The sequence below is a fragment of the Scatophagus argus genome, chromosome 15 (genome assembly GCF_020382885.2).
Source record: "Scatophagus argus isolate fScaArg1 chromosome 15, fScaArg1.pri, whole genome shotgun sequence".
Lineage (NCBI taxonomy): Eukaryota > Metazoa > Chordata > Actinopteri > Scatophagidae > Scatophagus > Scatophagus argus.
Window position 1 is genome coordinate 11,131,841 of NC_058507.1, and position 17,261 is coordinate 11,149,101.

The window sequence follows — 17,261 nt, forward strand, 5'->3', positions numbered from 1 at the left end:
CTGGAGCTTGTCACGTGGTTTTCATCAACACATTGAAGTTACCCAGTTGTCAAGCACTTTTTTGGAGCATTTTATGAACTCATTCATTTCAACTTTAAGGTTTTTGATGAAAAGGTCATTCTTAACTGAGGTCTGCTGACCCTTTTTGGTTCAGCCACAGTCTTAAATCTAATCTTAATCTAATCTTGGTCTTAAATACAAAAATAAATAATAATCTAGGAAAGGGTATAGTGATCAATGACACACAGAAGAGAGAAGTTCCCTGAAATTCAGTGAAACCTAAGAGTGGACCGTTTGACACATGCCATCTTCAAGACACGTACACAAAACCATGTTACCACAGAATCTAAGAAGTCTCAGCCTAAGGTGGTATCAGAAGTTAGTTTCAGGTCTCATTCTCAATTCCCCTTGGAATAGAGGAACCTGACTGCCTGCACACTGGGATTGAAAGGACGCCAACTTCATCAATTTACCCACCGAAGCCTCCGTTAGATCCAGGGGCGTAGCACAAAACAAAGCATTCTCCATAGGCTCTCTCCTCAAATCCATAATTAATTATTCAAGTATCTCTGTGGGCCCTCTTCACATGAGGGCCTGCGTACTCAGTCCCCCTTTTTCTCCCCCAGTTTAAAGCCAACAAGCAAAGGCTCAGTGAAATAATATTGCTTTATCACTGCACCTGTTACACACCCACAGCAACTGACTCAGCGGTCATTAACACCAAATGTTAACAGTGATAATTTTCTGCAACATAACTCTGTGACAGATAAGGAACCCCAACTTAAGGTAACTTCTAATTTACACAGACAGCACCTCACCTCCGTTCTCTCTGCATCAAAATATATATATATATATATATATATATATATATATATATATATATATATCTGATTTCAACAATCATGCTCTGACAGTTCATTTGAAAAGAAACCACACTGTCACACTGCGTGTGTGAAAGCGGAGATATGCAGATATCTGAGGTACAGACTGCTAGCTGCAGTGACAGCTGTGCCGCAGTGATAGGTGGGCGACACAAGCGACGTTAACGTGTGATTGTATGCCAACGGGCAATATTGTCCAAAAGTTAAACTGCAGCCAACTTTTCCACACTGCCAACTGGTTGGTGGTTGTCACGCTGGCCAAAAGATCTGAATGGTTCAACTATAAGAGAAATTCAGTGGATTTTTAACAACTTCAGATGACCAGTTGCTTGATTTGAATGCATTATAAATGCAAGGTACAGCATTATATATGCCAAGGCCTCAGCTGTCCACCTCCATCGCCTACACCTCCTATCACACCTCCTGCAGCCAGCTGTGTGTTATGGTGTTTGCAGGACAGGGGAGAGCCAGCCTCCAGGGAGGCTTGGAGTGGCCACTCCGCTACCAGCCTGGAAGCCACTCGGGCAGCCATGGTGCCTTTGTCTCCCAGTCCAATCTGGCCACCTCATCTCTCCCATCCATCTATCTCTCTCCCAGCGCTTCCTGTCTGCGGCAGCCTCTCACTTTACAATGGAGCCAGGCCTCAATCTCTGTTGCTCAAAGAGCAGAGAGAGTCCCATCTGGACCACAGGAGAGACTGAAGAGAGGCAGGAGGTGGACAGAGGGGAGGACAGCGACAGACCAGATGTATTTTAGTTGATGCCAAAGACTGGTTAAATAAGAGCTATTTTCTACCTTGATGCAGTAGTTTTTATTTCAAGAAGAAGAAGAAGAAATTGCATTCCCAGCAGATGAGCTCATGATTAAATTGCCATTGTTTCAGGCAGAGCTTTAGATGTGCCCAGTTACACTCAGATTACTCAGAAATCTGGACTTTATTATTTCATACGAACGAAGTTATGAGTGCTGACTGACTGGTAAACTTTTACAATCTTGTTTTGTCTGATGTTGACAGTCAGTTCTCTGTGAAAGCAAACATGCCAAAATTCTCTGGTTACAGCTTCTCAAACGCGGGGATTTGCCACTTTAGTTTGTCATACATGACAGGAAAGAAACAGCTTTGGGCTTTGGAGCATTGGTCAGATGAAACAAGGAATCCTCAAATGGAAAGTTATTGTATGTGTATATGTTTTTTACTGATTATGATAACCTGATTCGTCACAAAACTAACTGACTGAACAACATAACATGAAAGTATTTTTGTTGTAGCACAAGTCTTTGAACGTAACATAAAGTACTTGCCAGATTTGCTCGGTACTAACGGTGTTTCAGCTGCAGCTCTGCGCCCCCACCCTCACGCACCCACCCACCCACCGCATCGCTGCTGTTCGGGGGTGTTTAGACCACGCCCCACCGGGTTGACGCTGCTACAAGAGTCCCCGCGCCACTATTGGATGTGTACACTCCTGCACGCGACAGGCGCGTGGCAGCTCAGAGAAGAAGAGCAGAGTGCCGGACCCTCCATCAGCCCGGGACGGTGGAGAGCAGAATCGTGTTCCTCGGCTGCTGTTTTCTTCGAAGGACTCGGACTGTGAAACAAGCGGAATTTAGTTTATTGCGTGTAGCCTATAAAAGTACGCGGTTTGTACAGGCAGGCTGAAATAATAATAATAAAAAAAGTGTACATCAAGGCAGAGAGGTGAAATTAAGTTAAAAAAAAGAAGTCGACACTGGCCTGGTTTAAATCGTGTTTTGTTATTGTTCCTTACGTTCATTTAATCGCACTTTTCAGGGTGCTTTTAGCCCGCACGGCTCGGCTCGTCGCGGTTCCTCTAACAGTCGGTGAAGTTTCCTATACGGAAAGTCTGCTGCGTTTTGGCGTTTAACCTTGTTGGACTAAACGTCATTGTAAGGGAAGCTTTATTCAAACTTAAAGCCAGATCACACAAAAAAAGTTGGCGTTTACTGTCATGAAATAGTTTTGGCATAGGGAGAAACCGGGTAAATTATTTCAAATCAGCACAATATTTACTCAGAGACCTTAGTGCAGCTGCAGGGCAGTGGATCAACAAGTTGACCGGAGCGCAGACAGTCCGACGCCGGGGCTGCAGGGCGCACTTGTGCAGGCTGGCAGCTCCGCTTTGTTTTCTAAACCTTATCTCCTGAACCCAAACTAATAGGCTTGTGACCTTCGCTGCGACTGAGGAATGTCTTTGAGTCTCCGAGGGGCAAAAGAAACTTTAGGGAAACTTCAAAAATGACTTGTGACTCCTTGCTTGTGCGTGGGCTGTATGGGAAGAGTTTTGGCTGTTTGGTCCCAGGCTTGTTGTTTTGTTTTTTCTTTTTTTTCTCTCTCTCTCAGTCCTGACGTTTGAAAGGCATGTGGTGATGAATTGAATAAAATCACTTATCCTTTCATTTCTGAACTGTGACAGCCATATACAAGGTCAGGTGTAGGCTACCTGAGTTTAGCCATCATGCAGTTCTCATCTGGAGGTGGAGGGAGCACTCGCTTCTTGTATACTCATGTAAAAGTAGTGCAAACACATGAGTATCACTCAAAATACCAAAAGTACTCATTATGCAGAATAGCATATATCAGAATATATAATTGGATTATGTTTATCGACCCATTAATGTGTTCATAACTTTAATAAAGGTGATTTTACTACTTTATATAGTTCCTCTTTCATTGTATTTTGTGAATTTTCGCCTCTGGGGTCATAAAGTTTAATCTATAATATTAGATCATAATGTTTTGTTGATTAGAGTTTGTCTTATGAAACTGAATCTGCAAAGTAACCAGTAACTAAAGTTACCAGATAAATGCAGTAAAAAATATATATATAATACTTGCCATTGAGTTGTAGTGGAGTGGAAGTATAAAGTAGCAGAATATAGAAATTCTCAAGTAAAGTGCAAACACCTCCGAAATGTACTTAAGTAGGCCTGCAGTACACGAGTAAATGTACTTGGTTACTATCCACCACTGCAAATACGAAACACGTCTCACTGGTTGGGCGGTTTTTAAAACGTCTCAGAGCAGATCAAGCCCTCATTAAACAACAAGTCAAATTTTACATTCATTTGGGACGTGTTAAACTTGTTTAGTGGTTCAATAGTCAAACACTTTTTAAAACTTTTTTCCCCTGATATAAACCAATTAATGAGTTCTGTCAATGTTGAGACTTAATAAAGTGGTGGAGGAAATACTGACATCCTTTACCTTAGCAGCAACAGCTTCTGCAGTCGGTATATAAACACTCAGCCATTACTAGCGAAATCCACTTAAATTTTCAATAGTATTCAAAATGCAGTAAATCGTCCCCTGTGGGTGTTATAGACCTACTATGGCCATTATAGGCTGTATGTTGTTAAATTAATGGATTTTTATTACTGATGTACTAAGGTGTGAGCTGGCTATTTGTAGTTTAACAGCGAGTCAGACATTTTCATCTACACAAAGTGACTGCATAGGTGTTAATAAATGTAATGGCGTAGAAAATAGCCCAGTATTTTCCTCTGGATTTTGAGTCTAGTCTAATGAAAGAGGTGCAAATAGTTTATCTCGCGGTACTTGGGTGAATATGGCGGCCACCAGGAAACCCTCAGCAACCCACATTCCGTCCACTGTTCAAACTTACCCGGTCCGGTCCCCGGGATCAGCTGAGAAACCACCTCTGATTGACAACCCCGAAACCCCGTGTCCATGGAAACCGCCTCAACGGCGCCGCGAGGGCTGGCTCGAGGGCTGCTGTGAATGGGGTGACGTCACGGCGCCGGCGCCGGAGAGTCTGCTCCAGAGACAGAGCGAGAGAGGGGAGAGAAGGAGGAAAAGAGAAACAGGGAAGAGGAGAGAGGAAGCCGGGGCGAGGCGGCTGCGGCTGCGGCTGCTGCTGCTGCTGCCTCGGCTGCTCCTTCTGGAGGTTCTCTCGGCTGTGCACCGACGTGCTCTTGCGCCAATCCATCACCTGCCTGTCAGCCATCAGTCAGGGGCGCTGCGCGAAATGTACACAGCTGTGGGAGCGAAGGGAAGGCGAGGAGAAAATGGAAAAATCCTATTGCACCAGATGTGGACACAGACTGCACGACTACCACATTATATTAGAAACGCATAAAAAAACACACAAGATCGTAAGACTGCTGAAGTAGAAGGTATCCGTGCCTGGTGAATAAAACAACCACGCAGATGGTGTTTTGCTGGATTTTGTAAAATACTGTAAAACATTCCACTCACATGTTCTCCGAGTATCCCGGACGCAAGATTGTCATTATTTACTACAGACTCGAGCAACTTTCTTTCTCTCTCTTAACCATCTCGCCTCGGCTTTCTGGACGTCAGTTGATTTGTCAATAAAATAAGTCTGTCAGCATGTGCAGCTTTAACAGTGACCCCCCCTCCTCGCCTCCTGGGGGGGGAGAAAAAAAGAAAAACACTGATTTTATTACATTGATGAAATTTAATCTACAATGAAAAAAAAAAAAATCGAGCACTTCACAATAGTCCACGACTGCCCTCGGGGGCAATTAGTGCAGCATCAAACAGCCTCCCACCTCCAGCTGAAGAATGAAGCGTGTAATTCCTACAAACAAATGGCTCATTCAGAAAACATTAAAGTGTCAATAGTAGTTAATCACCTCTTCACGTGCTCAGATATGAAAGCCACCTTTGTAGGCCGTGACTAAATGAACTTTGACACACAACTGACTCAGGTGACGATCAGCTCTGAATCAGCACGGGTCCTTTACTGGCGCATTTCGACAGAAAAGCGTCCAAAAGCGTTGCGTTTTGGCGTTGGCTAAAACTACACATTTCTAGGTGACATTTGGTACACACAAAGCTTTAAATTGTTATATCTGTTACAGATAGACTTGTATGAAACAAACCCAAAGCATTAAAATTGTTGTCCGTCAACTCAAGACTTTTCTGCAGCCTACTATGGCGCACGATCTCCAACATATTGATAAATCAAACTTTAATAAGCTCACTTCACTGCTGGTGAGGGTGGATGAAGAGCAGACAAACGCAAGGTGCGTTAAATCACTGAATGACATGTAAGATATTACCACATCGGATCAGCTATCCCTAAGCTTGCGTGCCAACACTAAAAAAAAAGAACAAAAGTATTTGTCTTAGCGCTGATTTGCCCATTTCGCTGGTGGAAGCTGTCAGCTGGACACTCAAACATGTCTCTCAGTCTCTGAAACTTGCCTTCACACCGGTCCGGGCTGGAGTGAATTAGGAATCATCAGGCGCGCCTGATATGGTACCTATGATCAGTGCTCCACACCTCCAAAACCGCACGTCAGTTAAATGCATTGGCAGCCTGCAAACAGAAGAATGAGTGATGGCTGACAATACAAGATTGTTCTGTGTGTAAGATAACTCATCAGGCTTGCGATGTCGAACATATGAATGTTTATTCTGACTGGAACCCTTTTCATTTGTAAATACACTTTTTCCTCCTTGATCCTCATTGCAAAAAGCACAAAACCAAACTTAAGTCGCGCGGGCAGAGGTGCTGGCGCGTTCTCACACTTTGCCATAGTCAATTGACAGCCATGCGAATCATTAATTTTCTTGATCAGAAACAGGTAAGGGCTTAATTTTCCAAATTGCCCACCGGAGCTGCTGAAGCGCCCTCTGGGTTCCGCCTCCAACATGCGTTGCCACTGGTAACGAGGTGGAGAAGGGGAGGGATTCGAACACGACGAGCCAATGGCAGCGCTGAAAGCCCAAGAGTGACGTAGCGCTCTCAACCAATCAGTGCGTTGGACCCGCCCGCGCTGCATGCCCAGCCTGCTGCCTATATAAACCACACTGACAGCTTGGTAATCCAGTCTGATCGCTGGTCGTCTGGCAAAACCGGGACTTAACGGAGGCAAGACATCGACCCTCACAAACCCTCTCGCTTAACTTAACACTGACAAAATGAAAGCAATAAGCCCCGTGCGATCCTTCCGGAAAAACAACGCGAATTTATCAGAGCACTCCTTGGGAATCTCTCGGAGCAAGACCCCGGTGGATGACCCGCTCAGCCTGCTGTACAACATGAACGACTGCTACTCCAAGCTGAAGGAGCTGGTGCCCAGCATCCCCCAGAACAAGAACGTCAGCAAGATGGAAATCCTGCAGCATGTCATCGACTACATACTGGACCTGCAGATTGCGCTGGACTCCAGTGTCGCACTAACCAGCCTGCATCACCCTGCGCGGCCGGGGCAGGCTCCATCCAGGACCCCTCTGACCACCCTCAACACAGATATCAGCATCTTGTCATTACAGGTAATTACACTATAGCTAAAGAAGCATCCCGACTGGGGAAACGATGTTCTGGTGTGTTGTGGGAGACATTCAGTGGATTTTTAAAATGTGCGCATAGCCAGTGCGCCTTTTGTAGCCTATGCGTAACTCGCACAAAATGGCTTGTTGGAAAAGAAAATGGCATGTTTTTTTTTTTTCGTTGTTTTCTTTTTTTTTTTTAAATCTGTGGTACAGAATCAGATGAGGAAGAGGTTCGCCCTACATAACACTGTTGCAACGGCCGACACCCTCAGTCGGATGCTGCGTAAAGAATTAACATTTGGTCTGTTTGTTTGTTTGTTTGTTTTCAGTCCCCGGAGTTGCCATCAGAGCTGATGACAGATGACAGCCGGACTCTGCATCGTTAAAGCGGTAAGTAGGCTGTCCTCATGTCTGCTGCTGCATTCTGTCCAGGGCTTTTAGGCTCCGCAACAGCCTGTCTCCCAGTCTGCTGGAGCAGAATGGGCTAGAATTACCATTTACCAATCCATTTGTTCCCTGCTAATGTGCTTTCTCGTCTCACGTTGCTGTAATGGTCCCAATATGCTTTTGCATGAGAATGCGCTGCAACGCTGAGGCGTCAGTTAGTCTGTGAGGAGGCGCGGACAGTTGACTTGACTAGAATCCAAATTTGATCAAAGGTGATTTTATTTTATTTTTTTCTATTGGCCTTTTAAGGGCACAAATGTGACTGTAAGAGCATACAAAAACAAACAAACTAAAAAAAATAAAGATCAACATCTCGGGCTCCTGCAGGACTCAGTGTGTCAGTAAGGTGACCCAGATTGATCGAATAATTCTGTGGCTCATCTGCTGTGTCCGAGACATTTAGCTGGCACACATTCTGCCTTGGAGTTTCGGTGGAATAAACAAGGAAAATATTCGCCCCGGGCTGCTTTGGGTTACTGTATATAAGTAGCAGTCGTCAGGGTTGTATTATACCCTCTTGTGTCTATAATGAAGAGCATCTGCAACAGGAAAATAATGGCTGTTTGGATTACTGCTACTACGATGTCTGCACATAATTGGTACAAGAAGTGGGTAGGCGCCAGCTGAGCGGCAATTACGCTGATTCTTCCCCAGATTGTAGGCTGAAGTTGTGCGAAAAGTGTGTGTGAGTTCCCCCTTCTTTCTATCTCTCTCTCTCTCTCCCTCTCTCTCTCTGTGTGTGTGTGTGTGTGTGTGTACATCTGGAGCGCAGGGTTTGCTTAGTATTGGGAGTGTTTGGTTAAATGTTAAAAACTGCGGCTTCCTCCCTGGCGCCAGTCTGTCCGGATCTCTGCCCTGTTTGCATTTTCTAAACACGCCTCTCTTTCTCAATCTTTTGCAGGTGTTTGGTCAAGACGCAAAAAAACACACACTCACAGACACACACACACACACATACAGGACCTGGGGAGCAGGACTTCCACCCCCCCCCTTCTCCACCCCTCCAACCTCTGTCCTCCAGGCCTGGATTTTTTTTTTCTTTCTCTTCTGACGCTGAAATCAAGAGACTTTTGCTTATTATGGGACAATCTTATGTGATGTGTTTTCTGTTTGGACACTTGATTATTATTTAACTTAAGACTTTTTTTTTTTATTTGTGAGTCCTTTCTGGAAATGGAAGGCGCGTTATATTCCCTACAGTGGGAGGAAAAACGAGATTATTGTCACAAGGATTATTCCCCCCCTCCTCCTCTTCCTCCTCCACACCCCCCCTCGTCCCTCTCCTTGTTGAAGTCTTCGCTTTTTTTGCGGAGGTGGGAACGTGAATAGAAAAGACAACTTGGTTAGTTACTGTAAAAAGTTTAGTCTTGTCTTGTCAGAGTTGTTGGCACATGAAGGACTGGACGTTGTTTAAAAAAAAAAAAAAAAAAAAAAATGAGAAGTTAAAATGAAAGAAAACAGTGTGAACTCTTATCGGGAGTTTATCTTGTATAGTTGCAGGAATTTGAAACTTCTGCAAAAGTGTAATGTTGTACTTAATTATGCTGAAACTTTTTATAAAAGTAATGTAAATTGTAACTTTTTTATACAAAAATAAATCAAAAACACAATTTGAACATGTTTCATTTTGGGGGAAATACAGTTTTGTGTGTGTGTGTGTGTGGGTGTGTGTGTGTGTGGGTTGTCAGTGGTTCAGGGGACATCAAACCTGTGCGTAAAACCAGTTTCTCCAGCTGTGCGTCCTGCTGACTTGCTGCACAAATGTATGGACATGACCGCGCTGTGCGTACAGCGAACATCTGACGCACTTCAAAAACAAATCCCTCAGAGTGTCCTTATCAGACCTGCCCTGTGTGACCTATAATAGTCTAAAACACAGGCAGCGTCAACACTTCCCCGAGGCAAACACGACCTGGAGGCACACGGTTGCATAAAAGCTTATTTAGGGCACCCTGATTGCACTTCTACTTTCTCCCATGCTATGTAAAGGAAATAGGATTAAAAGGTTCGGCGTGACAGCCTGAGCCGTTTAAGCAGAGGGCCGTTGGCTATGTATATATGTTTTAGAACAAAAAGCAGGCAATTATGGAAATTTACCTTTGCTGAAGCTGGGCCGGCGATGCGTTACCGAGTCCCAAAGAAATCAACTTAATAGCAGTTCCTTTCATATATTTTTTTTTTTAGCAGTAAATTGGTTGTGCGGCTTTCCGTTATTCTTAAAGTTCACCTAATACACCATTCAAATATTAGTGCAATGTTTGACCTGCAGTGAGAGCCCCTGGTGACCGTGGACTTTACTGCTATAGCCAAAAAAAAAAAACAATAAACAAAAACCAAAAAACAGGTAACACGAACACAGTGAACCACACTAGGTTGTGCTGCTGGGATACTTCAACTTGAAATAAACTTAATTATCAGCCACTGCGTGCTGAGCTCTGAAGGTGGTATCACATGACTGTGGTGAGTGGGTGACTGTCAATCTTCTTTCCACAACACAGTATGGCTCCTCAAACATTTTCACACAAACTAAAGCTACACGTGACTGTTTTACCTCAGCGGGGTCTTTGTTGATCAACTCACTCTTTATGCTCTCATACAACACATGAAATATTTTGCATCCAAGTGTACATCATGGAACTTCTCCGGACCCCTGAAGTCCCCGCAGCCGACTTTCAGAGTCACTGAGCTGAAGTTGTTACCCTCAGCAGTTAGTAAAACTGACAGGCAGCGTCCGTGACACCGGCCTGCAGCATGTTTGTATGAAGAGTGCGCCATCTATCGGAGAATATAAATCCTGTCATGACACCCTCCCCTTAGCCTGCCACACTGCCTTTCCCCTAAACTGCGTTAGATACATTTCTGTTGAGAAGACTCTTAGTTTAAATATTCTGGTATATTTATAAGCTACATCCAAATGCACTGAGGCTTCACTCCACAGACAGCTGACTTTCCTGCAAAGGAAAGAGAAAAGAGTCATTTTAAAGGGTCCACATGGCAAAATGTTTATTGGTTCACAAGCATCTTTGGAAAACACAATGACCCCTCTGGAGACTAGTGCATGCACTTCTTCTATCACACAAACTGCCAGTAACACACTTCGCTGCTGTTTACGTCGCCGTCTATTTTAACTACCAAACGCAGCACCGCACAAAACAACACTTCACAGACTGAAGCCCTCAGTAACGCTGAGCCTTTACAGATGAGGTTACATTTTTTTGAACTTTTTTTTCCCTGTAACATACCATGTCCACAACATGTACCAGCACCAACATTCAGTTGACAGAAGAAAACACACTCCAAACACATGGAACGGCACAAGGTCTTGTAACAATAAAAACAAGTTAATGAGATCCCAATTTGACCTGACTGATTGTAATTCTGAACATAACTTTGGTGATTTTTTTTTTTTTTTCATTTCTGCTAACCGACTAATCAAAGCTTTTGACTGCACTACTCTTGATTCACAGTAACACTTCCTAACAGCAGAACACATATCTATCTACTCTAATTATTTGGAACACATCACAACACCAAGAGTTTAATAATGTCACCAACAACATCAAGAACAACAGTCAAGTGACCCCTCTCAGAGGACGCTTTCCCTCTCATCTCCCAGGCTGATGGTGCGCAGGTTCTGGTTGCGGATGGTGGCAGCCGCGGTGTTAACAGTGCTGCTGCTGCTGCCGGGGGTGATGATGACAGCTGGCGAGTCGTGGATGCTGGAGGAGGAGGTGGTGGTGGACTGTGTGCCTGTGATGTTAGCTGGCTGCTGGCGACTGTTGTTGGTGTTGGTGTTGTTGGTGGTAGTGGTGTCGTTTGTGTTGTTATTGAGGGTGGTGTTGCTCTCGGTGCGGTTGAGGTTGCTGACCCCACTAGACGGCCACCCCTCGTCTGGACTGCTGGCCATTAGGCTGGCCTCAGACGGGGCCTCGGAGCAGATGGACATCCGGGCCACCGTCGCGTCCTGCAAGCTGCTCAGGCTGTTCGGGAGGTGGCCTCTCTTTTTCACCAAGCCATCCAGCTCCAGTTCGATCAGGCTGGGCTTCAGGGATTCTTTCTCTCTGTCGGCGTCTCCTTCAGCCTCCTCCAGGGAGCGGTCCGAGGAGCGGTCCGAGGAGCTGTCACTGGAGCGCATCCCTGAGTCGGACGAGTCCTTCTTATCCAGGGCGATTTCGGTGAGGAAGCCAGGCTTGGTCAGCAGCCCAGTGGGCTGGGGGCCTCTGTGGAAGGACACAGCACCAGCTTCTCTGTGGAGGAGAGGTGTGGTGTTGTCAGTTTCTTCTGGGCCCGAGTCTTCATCGTTGGGCAGCTTGTGGTACAATGCCCCAGCTCCCTTCTTCTTGGTGCCTGGAGTCCTCGAGGATGCACTGTGGTTCTCATCCTCTTCACTGATAGGGTCTAGGAGCTGGGCATCTGCTCCTGAGGGGAAGTCCGTGGCATCACTAGCCTTGGAGCCCCTCTTGGTGAAGGACTTGCGGCTGTCTTGATCAGATCCTTCCTTGGCCTGAGGAGAGGGAAGAGCACTCAGTGAGAAGAACATGAAAATATACAGCATCCTGTGTTATTGGCTGAGAGGACTCGGAGGACGAAATTCCTGTTTCTCATTTATGTGCCAAGACAAATAAAACGTATAAGCTAATAATTAAGAAATACAAGAAGCAATGATGTCCCCTTTCCCAGCACAGAATAATACCATGTTACCATAAGGTATTTTTCTGTAATCTGACAGTGGGAGCTTCTACACTGACGTGACTGAACTATTTCTGCTGTCAGTGACGTGATGACAAAAACTCTCCAGTGTTCTTGTGACAGTCCACCCACCCCTTTGTCCTCTGAAGTGGCAGCCTGAAGGAACTGTCCAGGGTGGGGCTGCACGGGCCTCTCTCCCCCAGTGCCGGACATCTCCAGCTGTGCCATCTGAGAGATGTACTCCCTGTATGCATCACGGTACTCCGCCTGCTGCTTGTCTGTCAGCTTGCAAATGTCATTGGAGGATTCCTGAGAGTTGAGGCTGGACATGCTTGAGGTGCGGTGATTTGCCACCTGACAGGAAGGGGAAAAGTTGAACAGTGTTTGTTGGGGAACAGATTTACGATAAAACCAACTGCAGAGTGAGGGCGTGTGGCTGCGGGTTGATAACCCGAATTGACACCTGAATGCAATAAATATAAAAATGTGGCACTTACAACAGCGCTTAAAAATGCTATAATTACAGTAACCAAAGAAATCTTCCGAACGTGAGAATTGGATACAGCGTTAAAGTTGCTGGCAAAGATAGCAGACGGAGCGGCAATGAAAGCCGTGATGTGTTTTCAGTGTCAGATGATTTGAATTTGAAAAAGATCACAAAGTGAGATCATATAAAATAGCAGCAAAGCCAGCTGTCTACATGTGAGTGTTTGCTCATGTCTCAGAGATTTTGCAAAGTGGGAGTACAGAAGGTGAAAAATAACAAACAGGGGGCCTCTTGATAGTTTGGTTGCGCTGCAGTGTGTGTGTACGTATGTATGTATGTATGTGTATTTTTAATTCTGCCACGTTCAAGAATACCATAAGCTTCCTCAGCCGCAGTCTTCTCTCGCTCCAAACCACACTAATGTGAAACCACGGAGGTCACCAACACACTCGCTCAGCTGGAGAGGACTGGAGGCCATGCGACAGTTTGGGTGTGACCTTGCAGTCTCATTTGTGAGTGTTACATGGCCACAAGTATACTTAGATCAGCAACTTGAATGCCTCTTATCTCTTAGCACGTGTACATGCGTGAGTATAATGCACACACGCAGCTTCGTATGTGCTGTTATGGTTTATTTACACTGAGTTCTGAAGAAGAGGACTGACCGGCCAGTGTGAGTTGTTGCTGTGTCTTGGAGGCTCCTCCAGACCAGCTCCGCTGAGCTCCTCGAAGCTGAGGTTGAGGCTGAAGGCCGCCGCTTCATGCTGGGCCCCCCCTGAGCGTCTGCTGGGCTCCCCATGGTGCACGCTGCTGCCCTGCTCGCTAGCAGCTCGGGACTCATCCTGAAGCAGAGCCTGGCTTTCAGCATGACGTTGTTCCATCACCTGAGAAAAGACATCGCAGTATTTGCTGTTTGACTTTGGTTTCAGGACACAGAGCCAATGGTAAACATGTTTGTTTAAAGCATGTGACATGCAAACCAAGCATGACAGACAGCAACAACAAAAACATGTGCTTGTGAGAGCGAGCTGTTCATAAGTAGAGCTATTCAGCTGTCCACTCCTCCCCGACAATAACCTCCCTTCATCAAGATATCGGTCAGCCATCTTGAACCAGATGTCTGTGCTGGCTGCGTCCTGGCAACGCAACACTGGTTAGCACACGGACCTGAAAGGCCTCTGCACTTTACAGCTGCTCCTGCGTGAGCTCTGCATTGGATCTGCTGTAAAACACGACCAATCCAGGCTTCTGCTTTGGTATTAGGAGCACAGACTGACATCTGATGAAGTGGAGCCGACTACATGTGTTAGTGATTTCAGTCCCGGCTCAGCTGACTGGAGTCCTGGCTGACTGACTAGCGCCCTTCTCGTAATACGGATTATAAAATCTCCATCCCAATATCTCAGCTGCAGCACAAGATGTCGTATTACAAGATACAGCCTTGCTTCTTTTTTGGAATAAACAAGAGATGACAGATCAACAGGAGAGCCCTGGCAGGACTGAGTGTATCTGAGTATCACAGAGTGAAGAGAATGTATGTGATTATAAATCTATTACAGGCCTTTACTGTGGGGCAATGAAGGATTAGCTGTTGCAGTTTTTGGTGGACTCTCTCTTATGTCTCAAACAAAAATCTTCTTTAATGCTGTTTAATAAAATTACATGGAAGACACCAAAATTATCAAACCAGACGGTGAGGTGAGCAAAGACACTCCTGAAGAGAAGTGTTATCTCACCGTTCCCCTGAAGAGTTGCCAGTCGCCAAAGTTCATCTCCATCTCTTTCTTCAGCTCGTCCAGGTTGCACTGAGACAGCACTCGGCCGTTTATGTTAGCCTGCAGTGGACGAGAAGAGACCGGCTGATTCACTGCTCACTGATCGGGTCAAAGAATAATTCGATCAAACAGAGAGGGAGCGCAGAAGGAGCTGTAAGAAGAAAAGACGAGGATCAAATCTGAATGTCACTGACAGACGCACCTTCTTGATGGTGGAGGTGTACTGAGGCAGCATGTCGGGGTCAACTCCGTCTATCTGTTTGACAAGCTCGCACACTGCATCTGTGTTCATGGAGCTGAGCAGGACTGCAGGAGGGACCTACACACACACACACACACACACACACACATAAACAACTTACTCTGAGTGTATTTGTGAGTTAACGTTACCAGGGAAAACTCACACTGTTAAGACGGACTCATCACTCCTAACACGTTGATTAGGGCAAAACGAGCAACAACTCAGCAAAGAGACGTGCAGGCTTGTTACTGTGAGGCACACAGAGGTGCAAAACCACAATCCCACACAGTATTTCTCTCTATCAGTCACACAGTGTAAGTGTAAAAGTAAACAAAGCGGCCAACCTATCCAAATACCCCGTTACCTGCTCTTGTTCTTTTTCTCGGTGTATATACAAGCGCATAAAGTGTGCATGCAACACTTAAGGGATGGAGCCTGTAAGTCTGCGAGTCTCCATTGAGCCGCGCCACATTGGAGCGGCGGCCGCCAAGCAGCCCCGAGGCCTGATGTGTCTAATACCAGTGGCCTGTTGATGCCATCTGAGGCTTCACACACAGCCAACTTGCCACCCGCTGGAGCAAAAACTAAACAAAAACTCATCCATCCTCCGCTTCCCTTTCCTCACTCACACCCTCACTTCGTTCCTTTCCTCCCTCCCTTCCTCTCACATTCCTTCCCTCTAAGCCTCCTGCACTGACTTCCTTCCTACTCTCTTTTCCATCAATGTCCCCCCCCCCCCCCCCATCTCTTGTGCCTACTCCCTCTCCCCCTCATCTTTTCTGCTTGCTCTCTCTCTGAGGCTATTAGCACCATTAAGACATGGCTTCAGACTAAGCTCCCCGGCTTTGTTTCTGGTTCTGAGGGAGAGAACAGCAGAGCTTAGTCGGGCTGCGAGTGCTTGTTAAACAAAAAAACAAGCAGTTCACACAATACAGTACACAACAGTAGGTGCCAGCTTCCTGTAGTGGTGGGCAAGAGGATGAAGACCAGCACTCTTCATGTCCACACTGTAGAGGATTTACTCTCGAGTGAAAGTGTGTTAGTGAATCTACTGAACTACTACGCGACGATTAAGTTTTTCATTTACTTCCAAGTGAAGAGTCTATCTACTTCTACAGCATGCATGATAGTACTGAACCAGTGTGTTAGTGATGAGGCAGAGGTATGTGGGAAAATGGAGTAGAGGGTTGGATGCGGCGAAGAAAGTATCCAAAGGTGTACCTGCTTTAATTTGTAAGGCACCGACTTTAAATGCTTGATAAAGGAGACAAGAAGAAGCAGACAGACAAACAGTCAGACAAAAATGAAAATACACAGGCCACGTATAACATGACGAAGCCAGCAGTGTACCTGTGAAAAAAGGAGGAAGACAGACAGAAAAGAGGAAAGACGCTAGCACACATGTTGAACTCATCATCGGGGGACAGAAGAGACACTGAGAGCAGAGCAGACAGGCATTTATCTGTATCGCAGCAGGGGAGGAGACGGCTCCTTTACAGCAGCCGCACGTCAGACTGGAACCAAAGAGGCTACTGGAAGCAGAATTATTACACAAGGAGATTTTGTTTTTTCTTCTCTTTTTTTTGTTTTTTTTTTTACAGTCATAATCTTTGCAGACGAGACAGAGATGGAGAGAAAGAGCCGATAAGAAAATGAGAGGTCTCTCGCTCTGTGCAGAAAAAGCAGAAGTTCCAATTCAGGGAAGAAGGCCTTGAAGACTCGTCGATTCAGACTGCACAGTGTGTATTCTAAGAATGCGAGCGAAAGCGTAAATGTCTGTGTGCATGTGCGTTTGTGTGAACCCTCCCAGTGTGTGTGTGTGATAAGACTGTAATTACAGCTGGGCTGAGCTCAGGGCTGGGCAGAAGGATGGGGAAGAGGAAACAGAGCTCTGTGAGGGAGGAAGCGTCTTGTTAAGGAGATAAGCTCTACCAGCGCTGTGCTTATTGTCAGAGCGCGCGTGTGTGTGTGTGCGTTGCCAGCCCCAACAGTTGCTCTGATGATAATCCCGGCAGCCCGAGGAATCCATACTCACACTTAATATCAGCTAGGCAATTACACTGGGCTCGGGCCGCTCACACACCCAAAAGACTCACACAAATGAGCGAGAGTGCGCACACGTCGACATTCACAGATTTGCAGAAATACAGGCACATGTGAGGACGACAAAAAAACAGATCAAGTGTGAACCAGAAAGGGATAAGATGGGCTAATGTACATTAAAGATTAGGATGAAAATTCATATTTGGAAGGAAAGGAAACAAAAGCGCTAGGGAAGATATGAGGACGGAAAAAAGTGGGTAACAATTTTAAAAGAGAGATTAAGGTTTAAATGAAAGGAGAAAGATTGAAGCAAAAAAATTAAAGAAAGAATAATACAAAAAGACATGGGAAGGGACATGACAAAGTAATCTATATTCAAATCTTTCATACAGCTCCTTTAAATGCTTGCTGG

General features: G+C 45.6%; 2 protein-coding genes and 1 long non-coding RNA gene across 5 annotated transcripts in view; 1 reads left to right on the top strand and 2 right to left on the bottom strand.

The window, feature by feature from the left end:
* Nucleotides 1-1,673: 1,673 nt before the first annotated feature.
* Nucleotides 1,674-3,667, bottom strand: LOC124071977. The gene is made up of 2 exons (XR_006845427.1): nucleotides 2,651-3,667; nucleotides 1,674-2,470 (listed from the first exon to the last, which is right to left on the bottom strand). It is a non-coding gene; the product is annotated as an uncharacterized LOC124071977 (long non-coding RNA).
* Nucleotides 3,668-6,709: 3,042 nt separating this feature from the next.
* On the top strand, nucleotides 6,710-9,224 carry id2a (inhibitor of DNA binding 2a). Its single transcript, XM_046413088.1, has 3 exons — nucleotides 6,710-7,167; nucleotides 7,497-7,557; nucleotides 8,516-9,224. Exons 1-2 carry the CDS (start codon nucleotides 6,814-6,816, stop codon nucleotides 7,551-7,553), a joined length of 411 nt encoding a protein of 136 aa, XP_046269044.1. The 5' UTR covers nucleotides 6,710-6,813; the 3' UTR covers nucleotides 7,554-7,557; nucleotides 8,516-9,224.
* Nucleotides 9,225-10,800: 1,576 nt separating this feature from the next.
* kidins220a (kinase D-interacting substrate 220a) overlaps nucleotides 10,801-17,261 on the bottom strand; it is a 41,423-nt gene continuing 34,962 nt past the window's right edge. For all 3 annotated transcript variants that reach the window (XM_046412274.1, XM_046412275.1, XM_046412273.1), the window contains 5 exons: nucleotides 14,768-14,884; nucleotides 14,527-14,625; nucleotides 13,456-13,674; nucleotides 12,436-12,657; nucleotides 10,801-12,118 (listed from right to left, as the gene is read on the bottom strand). In XM_046412274.1, coding sequence (XP_046268230.1) covers nucleotides 11,201-12,118; nucleotides 12,436-12,657; nucleotides 13,456-13,674; nucleotides 14,527-14,625; nucleotides 14,768-14,884 — 1,575 coding nt within the window. In that variant the 3' untranslated portion in view covers nucleotides 10,801-11,200. The remainder of the gene's footprint in view (nucleotides 12,119-12,435; nucleotides 12,658-13,455; nucleotides 13,675-14,526; nucleotides 14,626-14,767; nucleotides 14,885-17,261) is intronic.